This window comes from Prionailurus bengalensis, chromosome E1, assembly GCF_016509475.1.
Source record: "Prionailurus bengalensis isolate Pbe53 chromosome E1, Fcat_Pben_1.1_paternal_pri, whole genome shotgun sequence".
Taxonomy (NCBI): Eukaryota; Metazoa; Chordata; class Mammalia; order Carnivora; family Felidae; genus Prionailurus; species Prionailurus bengalensis.
The window spans coordinates 9,080,232-9,098,212 of NC_057347.1; the positions used below are offsets into that span (position 1 = coordinate 9,080,232).

Sequence of the window (17,981 nt, forward strand, 5' to 3'; positions counted from 1 at the left end):
AAGGAAAAAAATGGGGGGGGTGCCCTGGGTGGTTCAGTTGGTTAAATGTCTGACTCTTGATCTCGGCTCAGGTCATGATCTCAGGGTTCGTGAGTTCGAGCCCCACGTCAGGCTACGCACTGTCCACCGTGTAGAACCTGCCTGGGATTCTCTCTCCCACTCTCTCTCTCTGTCCTTCCCCACTCACACTCTTTCTCAAAAATAAATAAACTTTAAGGAAAAAAAAAAAAAGGAAGGAAGGAAAAAATGAGGGTTATTTTTTAAAGCATTACTCGATACGAACCAGTCTGTAAAGTTACAGACCAGACCCCACTCATCCCTGAGTGAGGACCGCCGTGGGCTTAAGGCCAAGCTGGCATTCTTGGTAGACAGACCTTTGGGTTATTGTGCAAACCCAGCATGATTGTGGGGTGCAGGGGCTGTTTGTCTTGGGGGCTGATTGCTTTCAAGAGACAAAACATCGGTAGCCTCAATGCTCATCATCTTAGGTTGATTTCTGTGGCCTAGAAAGGGTCTTTTTGGCTAGGGCCAGCCCACGGTGATCCCTGCAGTCTCTGAAGGCCTGCAGCCCACACAATGGCTAAAATATGGCAGGTTATGCCAACTACTCACTTTGAAGTGGGCCAGGCTCCTAACAGGGCCTGGTGATCCAACCTGGCTAATCACTGGGAGGAGGGAAACTGAGGCAGGAGGCAGATACCTGGGTTTGCAGAGGGATAGGTTCAGCCCAGGCCCCAAACACCCCTACCCCAAGCTATCAAGGTGTGCAGCAGGAAGGAGCTACGCTGCCAGGGGGTGGGACACAACCCAGGCTCCCTCTGGGGTGTTGTTCCCTTCCCCTGTGTTGTAAGGATCCCTCCTGCCTGGGAGCTTGTTCTTCAAAGGGTGCTGGACCCAAAGTGGCCACGGTCAAGTGCTCCCACCCCAACGGCCTGTTACAGGGTCTTCCCTTGGAGGAAGGGGAACCATGCCCCTTCCCTCCGTCTCTGCAATGGGGGGACATTTACCCGGGAAGCAACTGTGTGGCTTCCTAGCCAATCAGCAGGTGTAGTGTTTCCTCCCCGCCCCCCTCCTACCCTCCTAGTCCCAGTTTGGTCTCCATGACAACTCCCAAATGTCCCTCAGTACCCACCCCCCCACCCCCCCACCCCCCCCCCCCACCCCCGTGCGGTCAAGTCAATGTCAAAGAGCAGCTACGCCAAAACAGGAAAGGCAGGAGAAAGGTGATTAATTTCTGTCTTTATCACCTAAACAGGTAGGGCTGTCTAAGGGGAAATGTGTTTCACGCCTCCACCTGGTTCGTGAACAAGAGATCACAGTGAGAAAGGTTGGGTTCGTCCAGAAACAGGAACAAGACGCCAGTGAACTAAGTGCATGTGGGCATTCTCAAGAAAGAAAACCTGAGGACACATTTTAAAAGTGAAAAATAATCACTAGCAACTCTTTTTCGGGGTCCACAAGGAAAGCGGGCTAAAGGGATACAAAAAAGGAACATCCTCCCCAAAGAGCAGAGAAGTTGGACAACCTTTATAGCCAACAAAGAAAGCAAAGAGCCTTTCGTGAGAGGGAAGGGAACTAAAGCATTAAAAGACACTGCCTGCAACTTGGATCAGCTTTGGAGGAAAGGACTCCCCTAACTCATCTGTGATTTTCAAGCCTTTTCCTCCTCTGTTGGAGACCTTTCCCCTCCTCATGAGCAGGGGATAATGACATAAATCCACACAACCCTGGATTAGGAATAATTTCGAAGCATCACAGGAAGCACAGGCCATACTCTTAAAATGATGAGAAATAAAAGGAAAACAAATCTCAAGGATTTCTACGTTCTTTTCCTAAGTTCTTGGAATTCATCTCTGGCCTCTTGAATTTATGCCACAGAGATGCCTGTGAATCCCTTCTCATGTGTGGTTATTGCTAGGTCAATCATCAAGTACAAAGGAGGGCTAGGGGCCATGATTCAGAAAGCTCTCTTCAGAAAGAACAATCAGTACTCTTTTTTTTTTTTTTTTTTGAAATGCAGGGCTTGAACTCACAATCCTGAGATCAAGACCTGAGCTGAGATCAAGAGCCCAATGCTTAACCAACTAAGCCACCCAGCCCCCTGCCTCTACTCTTAAGAGGCTCCTGACCTTGTCACAGTCATGAGTCGTAAGGACCATGTAGGAGCTGTCAAAAACGTTGGCCTCTCTAAAAAGGGCTAGTTAAGTAAATTTGGGCTGTTCTATCCAAGGAAAACCACTCTCTGATTTTCCGGTATGCTATTTAATACCTTATTACACTTACAGCAGTTGCCTAAGAAGGCATTATAACCTGGATTATATTAGAGAGGGCACCTTGGTCCAGAACACTCTCTTTTGGAGCCTGGATAGGAACAAATCCCAGAGAAGACTGTCTCATCCAATGAGGCTCCTTTCGGATGGTATCTTTTTTTTTTAATGTTTATTTATTTCTGAGACAGAGAGAGACAGAGCATGAGTGGGGGAGGGCAGAGAGAGAGGGAGACACAGAATCCGAAGCAGGCTCCAGGCTCTGAGCCGTCAGCACAGAGCCGGACACGGGGCTCGAACTCACAGACCGCGAGATCACGACCTGAGCCCAAGTCGGACGCTCAACCGACTGAGCCACCCAGGCGCCCCTGGATGGTATTTAATGTGAAGCGCACTCTCACTCAGAGCTTAGCCTCTAAGCCAATATAGAAGCTCTCTACTCTTGGCAGCTTGTCTTCCCGAAGGCTACCGGGTTGTGTAACACGGAGAAAAGCAAGTTCTGAGATCTGTAGTCCCATCCAGTCACTTACGCATCCGCATCCTTACCTCGCAAGTAGTTCCATTAAGTTACCACATGCCCCGGTGACTGGCATGCCCAACAGCCTTCCTCAACTGATCTCAGGGCCACACATACATCCCACACGTGCAAAGAGGCAGCATCGCAAAAGGGTTAAGAGCCTTGAGCCAGACTACCTGAGTTTAAGTCTCAGCTCCACGCCGCTTCTGAGTAGGCCGGTGAATTTCCTTTTTTGAGCCGTGGTTGTCCCCTCTAGAAAACAGGGATGAGAGTACCTATCTAAGAGCACTGTTGGGAGAAATGAATGAGTTGATGCATAGAGGTGCCTGAACAGTGCCTGGAGTATAAAAAAATCTTCACAAGTATTAGCTATTACTGCCAGGGAAATCTTCTGAAAGGGGTTTGGGGAGACCTAAATACAAACAAAAAAAAACAAATGGCAGTTTGGTCATTGACTTCTACCTTACCTTATGCTTGTAAAAGGAAAAGAATGGATTTTTTTTTAATTTTTTTTTTCTTTTTGAGAGAGACAGAACGTGAGTGGGGGAGGGATAGAGAGAGAGGGAGACACAGAATCTGAAGCAGGCTCCAGGCTCCGAGCGGTCAGCACAGAGCCCGACATGGGGCTCGAACTCTCAAACCATGAGATCATGACCTGAGCCAAAATCAAGAGTTGGACGCTTAACTGAGTGAGCCACCCAGGCGCCCCAATATATAAATTTTTAAAACCATGTGGGGACACCTGAGTGGCTCAGTTGGTTGAGCACCCTACTCCTGACTTTGGCTCAGGTCACGATTCCAGGGCTGTGGGATCAAGCCCTGTGTCGGGCTCCGTGCCGAGCATGAAGAGCATGAAGCCTGCTTAAGATTCTGTCCCTCTGCCCTGTTCTTGTGCGCTCATGCTCTAAACTTAAAAATTAAAAAAAAAAAAAAAAAAAAAAAAGTGTGCAAGTATTTTGTTTAAAGTCAACAATAAAAGACCTAACATGATAGTTACTTTCCTCATGGGGAGAATTGTGTGAAAGCCGGAGAGAAAGCCCAATACGAAGATCGAACTAAAAATAGATTTTATAGGCATATATGAGGGATATAATGAGTGGCACAGGTTTTCAGAAGAGCAGAGTATTTTCAACTGTGGTGGTCAGGAACAAGGTGACACTTTAAGTTGGGTCTTAAAGAAGACTAACTTGCAAATTAAAGAGTCATAATGTAACAACTGCCTCTTTTTTTATTTTTTTAATGTTTATTTTTGAGAGAGAGAGACGGAGTGTGAACATGGGAGGGGCAGAGAGAGAGGAGACACAGGATCTGAAGCAGGCTCCAGGCTCTGAGTTGTCGGCACAGAGCCCAACATGGGGCTTGAACTCACAAACCGTGAGATCGTGACCTGAGCCGAAGCCGGGCACTTAACCGACTGAGCCACCCAAGCGCCCCACAACTGCCTCTTGATTAAAAAAAACAACAACCCTAAAAAATAGTAATGCCTCCTCAGAAAAGGCAGAAAGCCCTGCTTTAATCAACAAAGATCTGGTCCCGCGATCCTCAAATCAAACCTGGAGTCAACATACAATGAGCTCATCACAATAGTGAAATCTATCCAAGCTTCTTGGAGGAGTTTTGAGATATAACATGTATATTCATTTTCCCTTTATTCAACACAAGTAAGTCAACCATGAGTAGTTTTAACCACATAAATTTGTTTTAACAATATAAACTTGTTCTAAACCAGATTATCTATGATGAGGCCTCTGGAGGTAGGGCAAATGTTTCTCCACAATCCAAACCACTGGCTCCAAAGAAAAGCTTTTGAAAGGACCTTGCTACCTAAGGGGTTATTGAACATTATTTTAAGGGCTCGGTTTCTAGTAACAGATACTGTTATGGAGGACTCTTTTCCCTCACCTGGAATTTCTGAAAGGTACTAAAAAATTCATGTATTTCAATGATTATTTCCAGATGTCACCATTCCATCAGAGTATTTTGTCTTACAATTTTCGGAAGAAAAAAATCCTTTTTTTTTCTCTATCTTCAGGTGTGCTTTTCAGCTCTGAAACTCAAGCCCTGTTGAACTTGAAGCTGTAGCTAACACTATATAAGCACTTTAAGTAGAAGGATAGGAAAGTCAGTGAGAAGGGAGAGTTCAAAGGAGCCCTTTTCGTGAGGACAGTGTTGCTAGGGGTAGGAATAATTGTATAGTAAGGCAAAGATTCATAGAAAGGTCGCTGAATATACGATCCACCATGAGTCGACTGAACTTGGACACGGCAGTATTCCGGTCAGTACAAGGAGGAGCAATGGGCTCAATTCTGAACTAGAACTCCTTTGCGTGTTGGAACAGCCTATCCCTGGGGCCAGGGGGAAAAAAAAATCACTTCCTGGTGACATTAGTCATTTTCAGGTACAGATGAAAATACACACATACACGCACACACAGAAAGTCTGACGGTTGGAGTCTCTTGGGCTACTCCAGGTTTCAGATCAGCGTTTCTTCCTGTGGATCTGTGGTATTCCGGCAGCTAATTCTTTGCAGGAGGAAATGGGAGCATTTTCAGCATTTGGAAAAAAAAAAGGATCACAATTATAATAACCCATGAGAGTATGATTCTTTGGTATTTAACAAAGTGAAGAGTCTGGATGACACGTTCAGAGTGACTCTCCACTATGAAGTCTTTGATGCCTAATGAGGGCTGAACTACACCTGAAAGCTCTCCCACATTCATTACACTCACAGGGTTTCTCTCCAGTGTGAATCCTCTGATGTTGAGTAAGATGGGCACTTCTGCTGAAGGCTTTCCCACACTCAGGACAATCAAACGGTTTCTCTCCAGTATGAATCTTCTGATGCTGAGTAAGAGACGAACTCTGGCTGAATGCTTTCCCACAATCTTTACAGGTGTAAGGTTTCTCTCCTGTGTGGATTTTTGTATGTTTTATGAGAGTTGAGCTCTGACTGAAAGCTTTACCACATTCCCTACACGTGTAGGGTTTTTCTCCAGTATGAGTTCTCTGATGGCGAATAAGGGCCGATCGATCACTAAAGGCTTTCCCACAGACATTACAGGTGTAAGGTTTCTCTCCGGTGTGAGTTCTCTGATGTTGATAGAGGTGTGAGCTCTGACTAAAGACCTTGCCACATTCACTACATTCATAGGGTTTCTCTCCAGTGTGAATAAACTGATGGACGATAAGGGACGAGTTGTGGCTAAAGGCTTTCCCACATTTACTGCATTCATAGGGCTTCTCTCCAGTATGAATAAACTGATGTTCAATACGGGATGAATTGTGACTGAAGGCTTTACCACATTCGTTACATTCAAAAGGTTTCTCTCCAGTATGAATTCGCTGATGTTGAATAAAGTGCGTTATCTTAATAAAAGCCTTCCCACATTCATTACATTCATGGGGCTTCTCTCCAGTATGGATTCTCTGATGTTGAATAAGAGAGGCACTATGATTAAAGGCTCTCCCACATTCATTGCATTCATATGGTTTCTCTCCGGTATGAATTCTCTGATGTACTGTAAGGGCTGAATAATTACCAAAAGCTTTTCTACATTCACTACACTCATAAGGTTTCTCTCTGTATTGGGTTCTCTGATGCTGAATAAAAGGTGCATTCTGAATTAAGGCTCTTTCATGCGCATTATATTCCTTCCCACCATGAACACTCTGACGATGTTTGGTAAGGTACGAGTCCCAGATATAGCCTTTCCTATCTTCATAAGACTTCTCTCCAATATTGGTTTTCTCATGTTCAGTGTGGTGTATGCCATGGCCAAAGGTCTTCCCATACTGATTACATTCCAAATTTTTTTCTCCACTATGAGCTATACAATGTTGCACATATACTGAGTGATCACTGAGTAGTTTACTACATTCATTACACTGAAGAGCTTTCTCATTTTTGCTATCTTTCTGATGTCTTGCTAATTCTGAATTCTGTTTAAAGATCTTTCCCTGAGCATCACATATATATGGTCTCTCTTCTTTAGGATGTCTTGATTGTGTAACAAAGTCTGACTTTGGACTAACATGTCTGCCAGATTCAATACATTTGGGGTTACTCTCAGCTACAGAATTTCTTTTCTTGAAGATAACCGTTGCTTCTTTCCAGAGTCTATCTTGAGCATCCTCTTTGAACTCTGTATATCCCCAGGCTTCTTTCAAACTTGCATCAGCCTCTGTGTTTTTCTCCATACTTATCCCCTGGTATGATTCTTCTTCAGAAAATACATTCTTTGGGCTTAATTTTCTGGTCTCCAAATCTGCAGGGGAAAAGTAAAAATGTTCCCTGTACTAGAAGAAGGAAATGGCTACAGCAGGAATGAGATAATAATTGCATAAATACTATTGGTCACGAATATAAGTCTAGTAGTCAAAAAATAATTTACGGTGGGCACTTGGGTGGCTCAGTCGGTTAAGCGTCCGACTTCAGCTCAGGCCGTGATCTCAAGGTTGGTGAATTCAAGCCAAGCCCCGTGTCGGGCTCTGTGCTGACAGTTCAGAGCCTGGAGCCTGATCCAGATTCTATGTCTCCCTCTCTCTCTGCCCTGCCCCCACTCACGCTGTCTCTCTCTCTCTCTCTCTCTCTCTCTCTCAAAACTAAACATTTTTTTTAATTTATAAAATTATGAATTTTATTTATAAATAAATAGATAAATAAAATAATTTATTGAATACCTATTATGGGCTAGGACTCAGTGATGAACAAAGACATAGTACAAATCTCTTTTGAGATTTGTAGTCTATTGGGGAAGATAGGTATTAATCAAATAATTTCAAGAATGATGACGCTGTAAAATAATGTGTTATGGAGATTTCAACTGTGAGGTGATCAGTGTAGGAATGATACCTGCCCCTAGCCTCTGAACTGCTAGAATCTTCCCTTGCTTTTGCTACTGTCACCACCAGCAGTCCCCAAGCCCCTCATCTGGAGTTCACTACAGCTAGGGTCATTCTTCAGTGCTACATCTTCTGTTCCCACTGGTCTAGTTCCACAGTAACCCTCTTTGATGATGTCTGAGCTTGCTATCAGATTCAGTAAGATCATTTCCCATATTGTCCTTTGCTACCATGAATGTTACCATTTGCCAGAGATCTCCTTTAGCTTTCACTTTTTTCCTTCTCTCTGGGCCTCCCAAAATACACACACACACACACACACACACACACACACACACACACACAATCAAAGACAAAGAGGGTCAAAGCTCAGGAGAACGCAGAAATTTTAGGAGGATCTGGGATTAGGCTTACTACTGGTACTAGTCAGCTTCCTTATAAACTACACGTGACATACATTTCAATTGTAAAATTGGGGCTTCGTAGTTGGGGATCTTGTAAGTACTTGTTCTACCTTACTAAGGGTCGAACAGAGCATACATGTTTTGCAAGCTGGACCATTTTCAAAGTAATCTTGTATGTGGCTTATATGATGTAGGAAAATGAAACTTAAAAGAAAGCAATGGAAGTTAAGCAGGGGACAAGAACAGTAGCAGGGGGACTAATCCACTATCGGAATAGCCGAAAAGAAGGAATGACCTATTAAGTCCAATGGATACTCTTCAGGTCTTCTTCTCCTGATCTCATAACGCTATGAGCACCTCCTCTCCTTGAAATGTTCTTTTCTGTTGGCTTCAGTGACAAAATCTGACCTGGTTTCCTCCTACTCTGGCCACCCTGTCTTAGTATCCTTTTTAGATTTTCTTTCCTTCATTTACATTGATAAAATTTGTATGACATATCTTTACTGCCATCACCCATTATTAGGGGCGCCTGGGTGGCGCAGTCGGTTAAGCGTCCGACTTCAGCCAGGTCACGATCTCGCGGTCCGTGAGTTCGAGCCCCACGTCGGGCTCTGGGCTGATGGCTCGGAGCCTGAAGCCTGTTTCCGATTCTGTGTCTCCCTCTCTCTCTGCCCCTCCCCCGTTCATGCTCTGTCTCTCTCTGTCCCAAAAATAAATAAAACGTTGAAAAAAAATTTAAAAAAAAATTATTACCATTTTATTATTTTGATACCATTTTCCTCCTGTGTTTATTTTTGAAAAATTACACAAGTGATATAGATATATACATAGACAGACAGATAGCAGATACTTAAATGTGTATGTTCATTGGGCTTCTAGGTTCTCTTTCAACTTTTCATGCTCTCTTTCTCTATTTTCGTATTTCATCCACTCCCGCGACTTCAATTACCATCTATTATTCTCAGATGATTCTCAAATCTGTACAACCAGTTATGATCTCTTTCCTTCACCAAAATCCATTTGACATCTCTTTCTTATATTTATCTACTTTCCAGACACCCCTATTTAGGCCAGAGTTTCTCAACTGCAGCACTACCGGCATTTTGGCAAGACAAGTCTTTGTGTGAGAGGTTGTCTTGTGCATTATAGGATATTTAGAAGCATCTTTGGCCTCTACTCACTAGATGCCCATAGCACCCTCCCAGTCTTCAGACATGTCACCTGGGGGCAAAACTGCCAGTCTTTCAGAACTACTGGTGTAGACCTACCATCGACTCTTCAAACAACTCAGAATAAACAGAACTTATCTTCCACGCCCATCCCCAAACTTGCCATTTCTCATGCGTTTTCCATCTCAGGGAAAAGAACTTCCATCCACCTACATCACCAAGCCAGAAACCTGGACATCATCTTTGTCTGTTTCTCCCTCACCTCCCACATATACTCAGCAAATTCCATCAATTTTACAACCTTAAAATTGGATGTTAAGATCACATTGCTTAAACTTACATTCAAACTCCTTCATACCCTTCATACTTTTTAGGGAGGACAAAAACCAGGTGCAATGAAAACAAAGTAAATGAAGGAGAGACTCCAGCAACTAGACAGGAAAAGGGAATGACCTCATACAATGCCTGGAGTGAGGCACAACAGTGATCTCTGCATCGAGTGTCAGGGCTATAACTTTAAGGAGGAAGTACACCATTCTTTGAGTCTGGGAAGAAGCAGAGTTAGGCTAACAAGACTCTGATTATGTCCAAATGAAGATGAGACTTGAGGAGGCCTCAACATTTTCTCTAGGCCGGAGAATTTGGGGAAGAACCCCTAACTCATATTTCAAATGATGCTGTCTGCCTTGTTTCCACTTACGTGTGCAGCTGCTTCTCAGTACCTCTCCCTCCTGCATCCATGGATTTACTGCTTGTTCCAACTGGGAGATGATACCAGGTTTAGAAAATGGAAATCCTACTCAAGGAAAAGAAACGGAATGTGATGATCGGTTTCAAAGACCGAGGACCACCCCGTTTTCAACCCTACTCTTGCATTTTTAAGGGCAGAAAACAAAATAACTAATTGCCAAAAGCAATTAAATATTTTCAACCAAAGTGGGGTGAGAAACAGTTTAAGGATCTGCTCTGGAAACTGGAGGGAAAAGTTAACCAAAGCCTCCTTTGTGATCTTCCCCTAACAGGAGCAAGGGAATCTTTAGAAAGCAAGGGCATCCCAAAAGGCCTACCTGAGGTGAGGACCCAACCTTACCCAAGGAGACCAGGTTCCTGTAGTTCTCCAGCATTACATCCCTGTACAAGACTCTCTGCACAGGGTCTAGTTCTCTCCATTCTTCCTCAGTGAAGTTCACAGCCACATCCTTGAATGACACAAAGTCTTGAAACACCGGCAAGTGGTTCTGAAGGGATGGATGAATAAGGCAGAATTAGGGGAGACTGAGGGAAATGGAGAGGAAATGGATCCAACTATGTTCACAGTGTCAAAAGCATACTGACTTGTAGGTTAAGGAGTCTTAAAATGTATATACCCTTTTGACATGCCAATCGTATAACTAGAAATCAATTATAGGGGCGCCTGGGTAGCTCAGTCGGTTGGGCGTCCGACTTTGGCTCAGGGCATGATCTCACAGCTTGTGGGTTCGAGCCCCACATCGGGCTCTGTGCTGACAGCTCAGAGCCTGTGCTGACAGCTTGGAGCTTGCCTCAGATTCTGTGTCTTCCTCTCTCTCTGCCCCTAACCTACTCGCATTCTGTCTCTGTCTCTCAAAAATAAATAAACATTAAAAAAAAAAAAAGAAATCTATTATAATAAAATGGTCAGAGACATGACAAAAGGGCTATACACAGATTCTTATTTATAACTTACGATAGCACAACAGTTCTAAATAACCTAAATGTCTGAGGAGAGTGGCAGAAACTGCTAACTACACTTCCCCTCCTCACCTTTCTAGGTAGACAAACGTTCCCAATCTCCTTTGCAGTTAGATGGGGCCACGTGACTGAGTTCAAGCCAAGAGAACGCACCACATGCAGGCCTGACTCATACATTCCTCCATGCTGCTCTCCCCTTCTGGCTGGCTAGTATGGTGATGAACCCAAAAGTGAATTTGGGAGCCATGTGGTAGAGATATCAGAGCTTCAGACAGCTCAAGGCCCTGAATGGCGACACTATCAACCCACTGACCCAGTCATGGTTGATGAAAGAAACTGATGAAAGAAACAAGAACAAGAAAGAAACTTCTATCTTACCGCAGCCCTTATACATTTGGGGTCTATTGGTGACACCAGTTACAAGTTAGCCAATCCTAATTAATTCAGAAACTAGCACCTTGAAGCGGAAGGTATCATAACAAAAACCTCAAATATACCAGGGCATTGGCTGACATTAAGGCAGCGAGTTTGAAAGAAATGGGTATTTAAGGCTGGAATGATGTAGACTCTTGACACACACTGGCAAAGTAATTAAGAGCCATGAAAGCAACACCAAAAGTTCACTGAGCCTGTAGCTCTGGGGGAAGAAGTAGCAAAGAGCCAGAATGCTAGCTTGTGCAGGAGGCTTCTGGATACACTTGGCAAAGAAAACAAAGACTTGCGCTCTGAAAGGAATTTACCGACTTTCAAGCTAAAATAAAATGGAGTCCCCAAATTGGGGGCTTCACATGGTTGGAAAAGCAAACAGTTTCTACACCTCATACAAGAGGAAGTAAATCTCAAAAAGGCTTTGAGCGTCACATGGTTGGAAAAGCAGTTTCTACACCTCATACAAGAGGAAGTAAATCTCAGAAAGGCTTTGAGCGACAAAGGCCCATTAAAACTTCTCAGCTAAACAAAGTAACTTAACCCAATAAAAAAGATTGAGTTAAGGATAGGGTGTTCCCATTCAAGCCTATTGTTCAGCAAGCCTTAAGGTTATCTTCATTAAGAAAGAGACACAGTAGGGGCACTTGGGTGGCTCAGCTGGTTAAGGGTCTGACTTCAGCTCAGGTCAAGAGGTCATGAGGTCATGATCTCCCGGCCCATGACTTCAAGCCCCGTGTCAGGCTCTGTGCTGACAGCTCAGAGTCTGGAGCCTGCTTTGGATTCTGTGTCTCCCTCTCTCTCTCTATTTCTCTCTATTTCTCTCTCTCTCTCTCTCTCTCTCTCTCTCTCTCCCTCCCTGCCCCTCCCCTGCTCACCCTCTGTCTCTCAAAAATAAATAAAAACATTAAAAAAAAAAATTTTTTTTTTAAAAAGAGACACAGTAAGTAAGAAACAGAAGTATACCAAGCTTGAGAATTAAATCCAGGAAAGAACTTTGGGTGTGATTATTAGTACATGGCAAACAGATCAGAAGCTTCTTAAGTTCTTTAAGTTTTTATATCCATGATTTCAATGGACTTCCTTTCTTCCTGTCTCAGAGGAAGCAGTATGTCTCCTCAGTTCTAAGCTGCTTATGTCACTGACTTCCCAAATATTTCTTCTCAAAAATCTACTCATCCTTCAGGCCCCATTTCAAATCTCACTGCTTCCATTAGCCGGGGGCTCCTTAAAAGGGCTTAAAAGTGCCGACTGAATGAATACAGCCTTCCCCAATCTCTCTTAGCCAGACACACTTGCTCACTCTCCTCTGAAATCATACATTTTCCCTAAAGCACTCGGAGGAGGCTCTCCATAAATTTACTGATCTGTGCCACACAGATTTGTGTTCATGTCTTTTTACCCCACAGAGAACATTCTAAGCAGGTGGACACCATAGATATTTCATGGGTCTTTGCTGATCTAAGCCAAATGCCTCAAGGGGACAAGAGGAGGCCTGACTCTCACCCAACCATGCTCCCAGACCTCTCCCTCCCCATGCCCTCTATTGCCAACTGATGGGAGAGACCACGTCGTTGGCGGTCCATCCCACCCTCTTGATTCCATCTTTTAAAACTACTGATGCGGACAGGGCTGACGAGCTTCGTGTGAAGAGAGAGAAACTTATTTGCTTCAGGAATTAAAATGAAGTTTCAGGGAGGACAGGAAAACCCCCGACTCACCTGAGACGTTGCTGCCCCCACAGCAGCCATATTCTCCTCAAGAGACCTCTTTTAGAAAAGGGCAGAGTCCCAAGATGGCTGAACTGGAAGGAAAGTATGAAACAGTAATACAGTTTATTTTTTTAACTTTACTCATTTATTTTGGGGCGGGGGGGGGGGGGGGGAGAGAGAGAATCCCAATCCCAAGCAGGCTCCGCACTGACAGTGAAGAGCTGGACAAGGGACTCGAACCCACGGACCAGGAGATCATGACCTGGGCCGAAACCAAGAGTCAGACGCTTAATGGACTGAGCCACCCAGGTGCCCCAGGATCCCATTTATTAATATGTATCTCAGACCTGTTATTTTGGAAATAGCCTCTTCTGACAAAAAGTACCTCTGACCTTGGCCTGTCACATGGTTTGAAGGATTCCCGCAGACATCCACATTATGAGGCTTCCCAGATAACCTTAGAGAGTAGACTGAATGTGAACTTAGGGAACAGTATGATCATTAACTGGGTTCAGGACATACCTGAGCCTGTTCCCTGAGAATGAGGATCCCTGTGACACACACCACAAGAAGCACACACTGTTAGGCTTGGCAGGAAGCTAGCTTACAGATCTCCTGCCTCCTTTATTCATAAACAGAGAAACTTTCCAACTTCACAGAACGAGAAAAAGGGGCCACAGAGGAAAAGGGCAACGGTACCCAACCTGGCGGTCAAGGGCACCGGAAGCATCAGCTACCAGATCGTGAGTGTTCCAGGCCCCCACCAAGTCTACAGCCATCCTAGGTTCGTTCCATCGCACAGGTGATCCACTGAGTCGTCGTCCGTCATCTCAGCCTCCCCTGCATCCCAAACACCCAACGTAGTATACCAGACGGCAACAGGCCCAAAGGGTTGGGAATGAATTAATGATCCCCTAACTTCTTTGTCGGACCCCATGCCCATCAAGCACCCTCCTGTTCGCGACTGCCTTCCCCATTTTGATTTTTTGCCTACTGGGAGAAAACCAATAATATTAACTTTGAGCACTTCTTTGAGCTTGTCTCTGGATGGGACGGTTACACACCTATTTATTTTACTCCATATATAATTCGGTTGTCCTAATACTCTACAGTTTATTATTCAACTCTCACCCTCCACCACCACCAAAAAGGAATACGTAAAGCCCCTTGTGGATTTGTTTGGGGAAGAAATAGGAATTTCAAGCCCTTACCAAAAACAGTTTAGAGTTTCATGATTTAAAAAAAAAAAAAAAGTATGCCCGCCCCTAAATGTTTTCTCACTAGAACACTGCCTCTGGGGGCCGCCTGCCAGCTTTAAATCCTGGGCTCTGCACGGCTACAGGCAGGTTTCTTCTGTGCTTCAGTTTCCTCATGTGAAAAATGGGAATAATAATAGTATCCGCTGCGAAGCATTGTGCATTAACGTATATAAAGGGTTCAAATCAGTAAGCATTCAGTAAAGGTCATTTGTCAGTTAATTCTTATTACTATTTTCTGCATATCACCACTAACCAAAATTTTATGGGATTTTCTTTCTAGCCATTGTTTTATGAAAACAGAAGGCATAAGCAATGTATTTGGTCATACCCCAAACCCCGACTTCCCCACAAGATGCCTGTCCCCTCCCTGTGCTGAACGCTGAAAGATAGGGTAGAGACAGGAACCGGTAAGTTTCAGGGCCTTGAGGGGCGCCTGGGTGGCTCCAGGGGGTTAGGCGTCCGACTTCGGCTCAGGTCGTGATCCCACAGTTCGTGGGTCAAGCCCCACGTCGGGTTCTGTGCTGACAGCTCGGAGCCTGGGGTCTGCTCTGGATTCTGTGTCTCCCTCTCTCTGCCCCTCCCTCGCTTGCACTCTTCTCTCTCTCTCTATTTCTCAAAAATAAATAAACATTAAAAAAAAAAAAAGTTTCAGGGCCTTGAGAAACCAGAGGGGTTGCAGGCAGGATGTCTGAGAAAACCAGACCACAGATAGACCATGGAATCCCCTTCTAACCCGGGCCATCCCTTTGTATCTCCCTCCTTAAGAGAGAATACTTCAGAGAGTCTGAAAGGAGTCCTACCAGAGCGGGCAATGGGCCCTGCAGACACAAGCACCTGAGCTCCCCTAGAATGCCAAATCAATTCATCAGCCTCTCCCTGCCCATTTCCTTCTCTCCATCCAAGGAGTCTGGCACGCCCCCTTGTCCTCCTTCGGAGAGGCATCTGGTATAACAGAAAGAGGATGGAGGGTGAGAGGTCTTACCCTTTGGAGCTTCAGGTAAAAAGGGAATGATGTTAATAAAATTACTACTACTCACAGCACTCACCATGGACCCGACGCTTTCCATAAATCACTTGTTACAAATGGGGAGGGAAGTTGATGACGCGGGTCAGACCTGCCCACACACATTTTACAAGGCTGCTGTAAAACCAAAATGAGGTTATGTGCGCACACTGAAGGTGTCCAGCTAACAGCAGAAGCCTGTCTCCCTTGTAGATCGTACCTCTGTTCTGGGGTTTGCGGATCTGCTGCTCCAGAACCACAGCCTCCACACCACCATCTCCGTAGAGCGACCTCACCCAAATCCTCCATGCGTCCTCCTGGGGATTTACCAACATTCTCCCAGGGACTCCCGCAAGAGATTCTGGACTGAATTCTTCTTTTTCATGCTCTGAGACCCCCCTCGTCACAGTAATCAGGGAGTCTGAAGCAGTCTATTTTGAGCGAAGACTAAAGCCAAGAAGTTCAGCCGTCACTCAGGCTTCAGGAAGCCCTATTCACAGGGGAGTCTCAATGTAACCTTTACCCCAGGGCCCTGCAGAGACAGACACCCAGGAACATAGCTCATCACAGACAAGTGAAGATACCGTTACCAACATGCCTTTAGGACACACAAGTGCAGGCCATGATGGCAAGCGGCCCACCGGGAGTGAAGGCACCCGGGTTCTCATTTCTACTATGTACCAGCTGGCTCGGTGACCCAGAGCAAGTAACTTTTCCTCCCTGGGTTTCTGTTTCTTTTTATGTACAAGTGGGAAGGGGGATACCTACTATTAATAATGGCTACTACTGATCCAGCCCTTACTTAGTGCCTGGCGCTGTCTCAACTGTCCCGTATCACATTTCCATCTAACCTTCACAATCACCACTTAAAAGGTAGGAACAGTAAACTTCACTTGACGGATACGACACGGGGGGATGCAACGTTCGGTATGCTTACGGTTCCATCAGTATGCAATAACCGCTTTCTCGAGCTGTAGACACACAGATCCCTTACGTCCACAGCGTCTCACGTCAACACTGAGTCTACGCAATGGTTCCACCACGCCGTGGGTTGCAAAGGCACAAGGGCAGGCGCGCGTTGGTCTCCGACCTGGGAGCACGGAGAGCCTTGGGCCCTACCTGCCTCGCCTTCCAGCCAAGCGCTTCAGGCCATGCGGGCGCGCAGCCCGTTTCCCAACAAAGGACCTGAGGTATCCCAGACGTTAAGCACACGTACACACCACCGTCACGTACACACAAAAGCCAGAGCAGAGGGGCAGGGTCGAGGTGGCCGAGCCCAGACAGACGGCACCCCGACTCCAGAAGAAGGGATTATGGTCAGGTCAGCAGGCCCTGGGAGAACCACAGTGGGACGCGGTGAGACCCCCCCCCCCCGCCTGACAATCCACTGCTGGACACCCCCCCCCCCCCCCCCTCGTCCAGCGTCTGCTCCTCCCCGGTCCAGACACCGACCAGGTCACTTTAAGGGAGCACCGCTAGGACAGAGTTGCGACGAGCAAAACCCGTGCAGACAAAGGAGCCGGAAGCGGAAGTGTGCGCGGAGGCTTCTGGGAAATGTAGTCCCTCCCTGCCCCGCGCGGGGACGGCCTGCCTCCGCCGTGGCCTCCCCGGCTCCCGCGTGTGCTGCGCTCAGAGACAAGCCGTCGCACGGCCCTAAGAAGGTAGGTTAACGTTGGCGGCCCCGGGAAAAGTGGACAGGAACCATTGGGGGCGTCTACTAAGCCATCTATGACTGTCGAGAGTATTTGGGGGCGGGGCGGGGTGCAACCGAAGAGCAGAGGTCTCGTCCGGTGGACTGGTCCCTTTGGTCACTTGTCACAGAATGAGTGGAGCTGCAGCCCTGCTTCAGAAAACCCGACACAGCAGTCCCACGCGTGAGGTTCCGCGTCATTACCGGAATCCGGGCGGATACCCTGTGCTCTCACATTCTGTGGCCAGATCTTTGGTGGTTCCGACGCTCCCACATCCTCAGCCCAGAGCACGCGGTCGTTTGACGGCCTTTAGGGTTCCTGTCACCCAAGTGTAGTATTCTGATACGTGGAGAAGTGGGACCCTCCCCGGGCGAGGAACAAATCTAACGTGTAAGGCTGTTCTTAGCACCATGACGTTTACATGTCCCTGTCCAGAGATGTGCAGCATTGTCCCCGTTAGTTCCTGTTTCTAGCCACTTTCATAGGCATGAGAGCCCTCTGGATCCCTTGGTTGATTGATCTGATATGTATACACATGCAGTTAATCTAATTTCTTGGGGGCAAATTCTACAGCCAACCTCTCCATGATAGGCCCATCAGAATGTGCTTCTACTCGGTTCTACTGGGACAAGACTGAAGCTGGTTGAGCTGTTGGTGTCTTCGTTGTCACTTCCAGAAGCAGAAGGTGCTGAGAAGGTGAATACTCCAACTTCTAGAACAAACCCGCAGGCTTACCACGGCCTTTACCACCCACCCCGCTTCCATAGAGGAGGAGAATCTCTATGCAAATACAGCCTATTCCGTCTTCATATCTATGCCCTGGATCCTGTCTTTCTAAGCTCTTTTCTACCCAGAATACAGTGGGAATCCACAAAAATCCTACTACTGCAAAAAAAGCAAACCATGACATACTTGTGCTGGGATTTCAGAAGAAATGCTGAGGCCTCTGTTATTTTGGGGGAGGGGTGCTTTTTTAATGTT

The 17,981-nt window shown here is 46.0% G+C and overlaps 1 protein-coding gene across 1 annotated transcript; it reads right to left on the reverse strand.

The window, feature by feature from the left end:
• Nucleotides 1–4,416: 4,416 nt before the first annotated feature.
• Nucleotides 4,417–16,984, reverse strand: LOC122484992 (zinc finger protein 883-like). The gene is made up of 6 exons (XM_043583185.1): nucleotides 15,530–16,984; nucleotides 15,353–15,447; nucleotides 13,057–13,139; nucleotides 10,290–10,437; nucleotides 9,900–9,995; nucleotides 4,417–7,049 (listed from the first exon to the last, which is right to left on the reverse strand). Exons 3-6 carry the CDS (start codon nucleotides 13,084–13,086, stop codon nucleotides 5,428–5,430), a joined length of 1,896 nt encoding a protein of 631 aa, XP_043439120.1. The 5' UTR covers nucleotides 13,087–13,139; nucleotides 15,353–15,447; nucleotides 15,530–16,984; the 3' UTR covers nucleotides 4,417–5,427.
• Nucleotides 16,985–17,981: the final 997 nt, after the last annotated feature.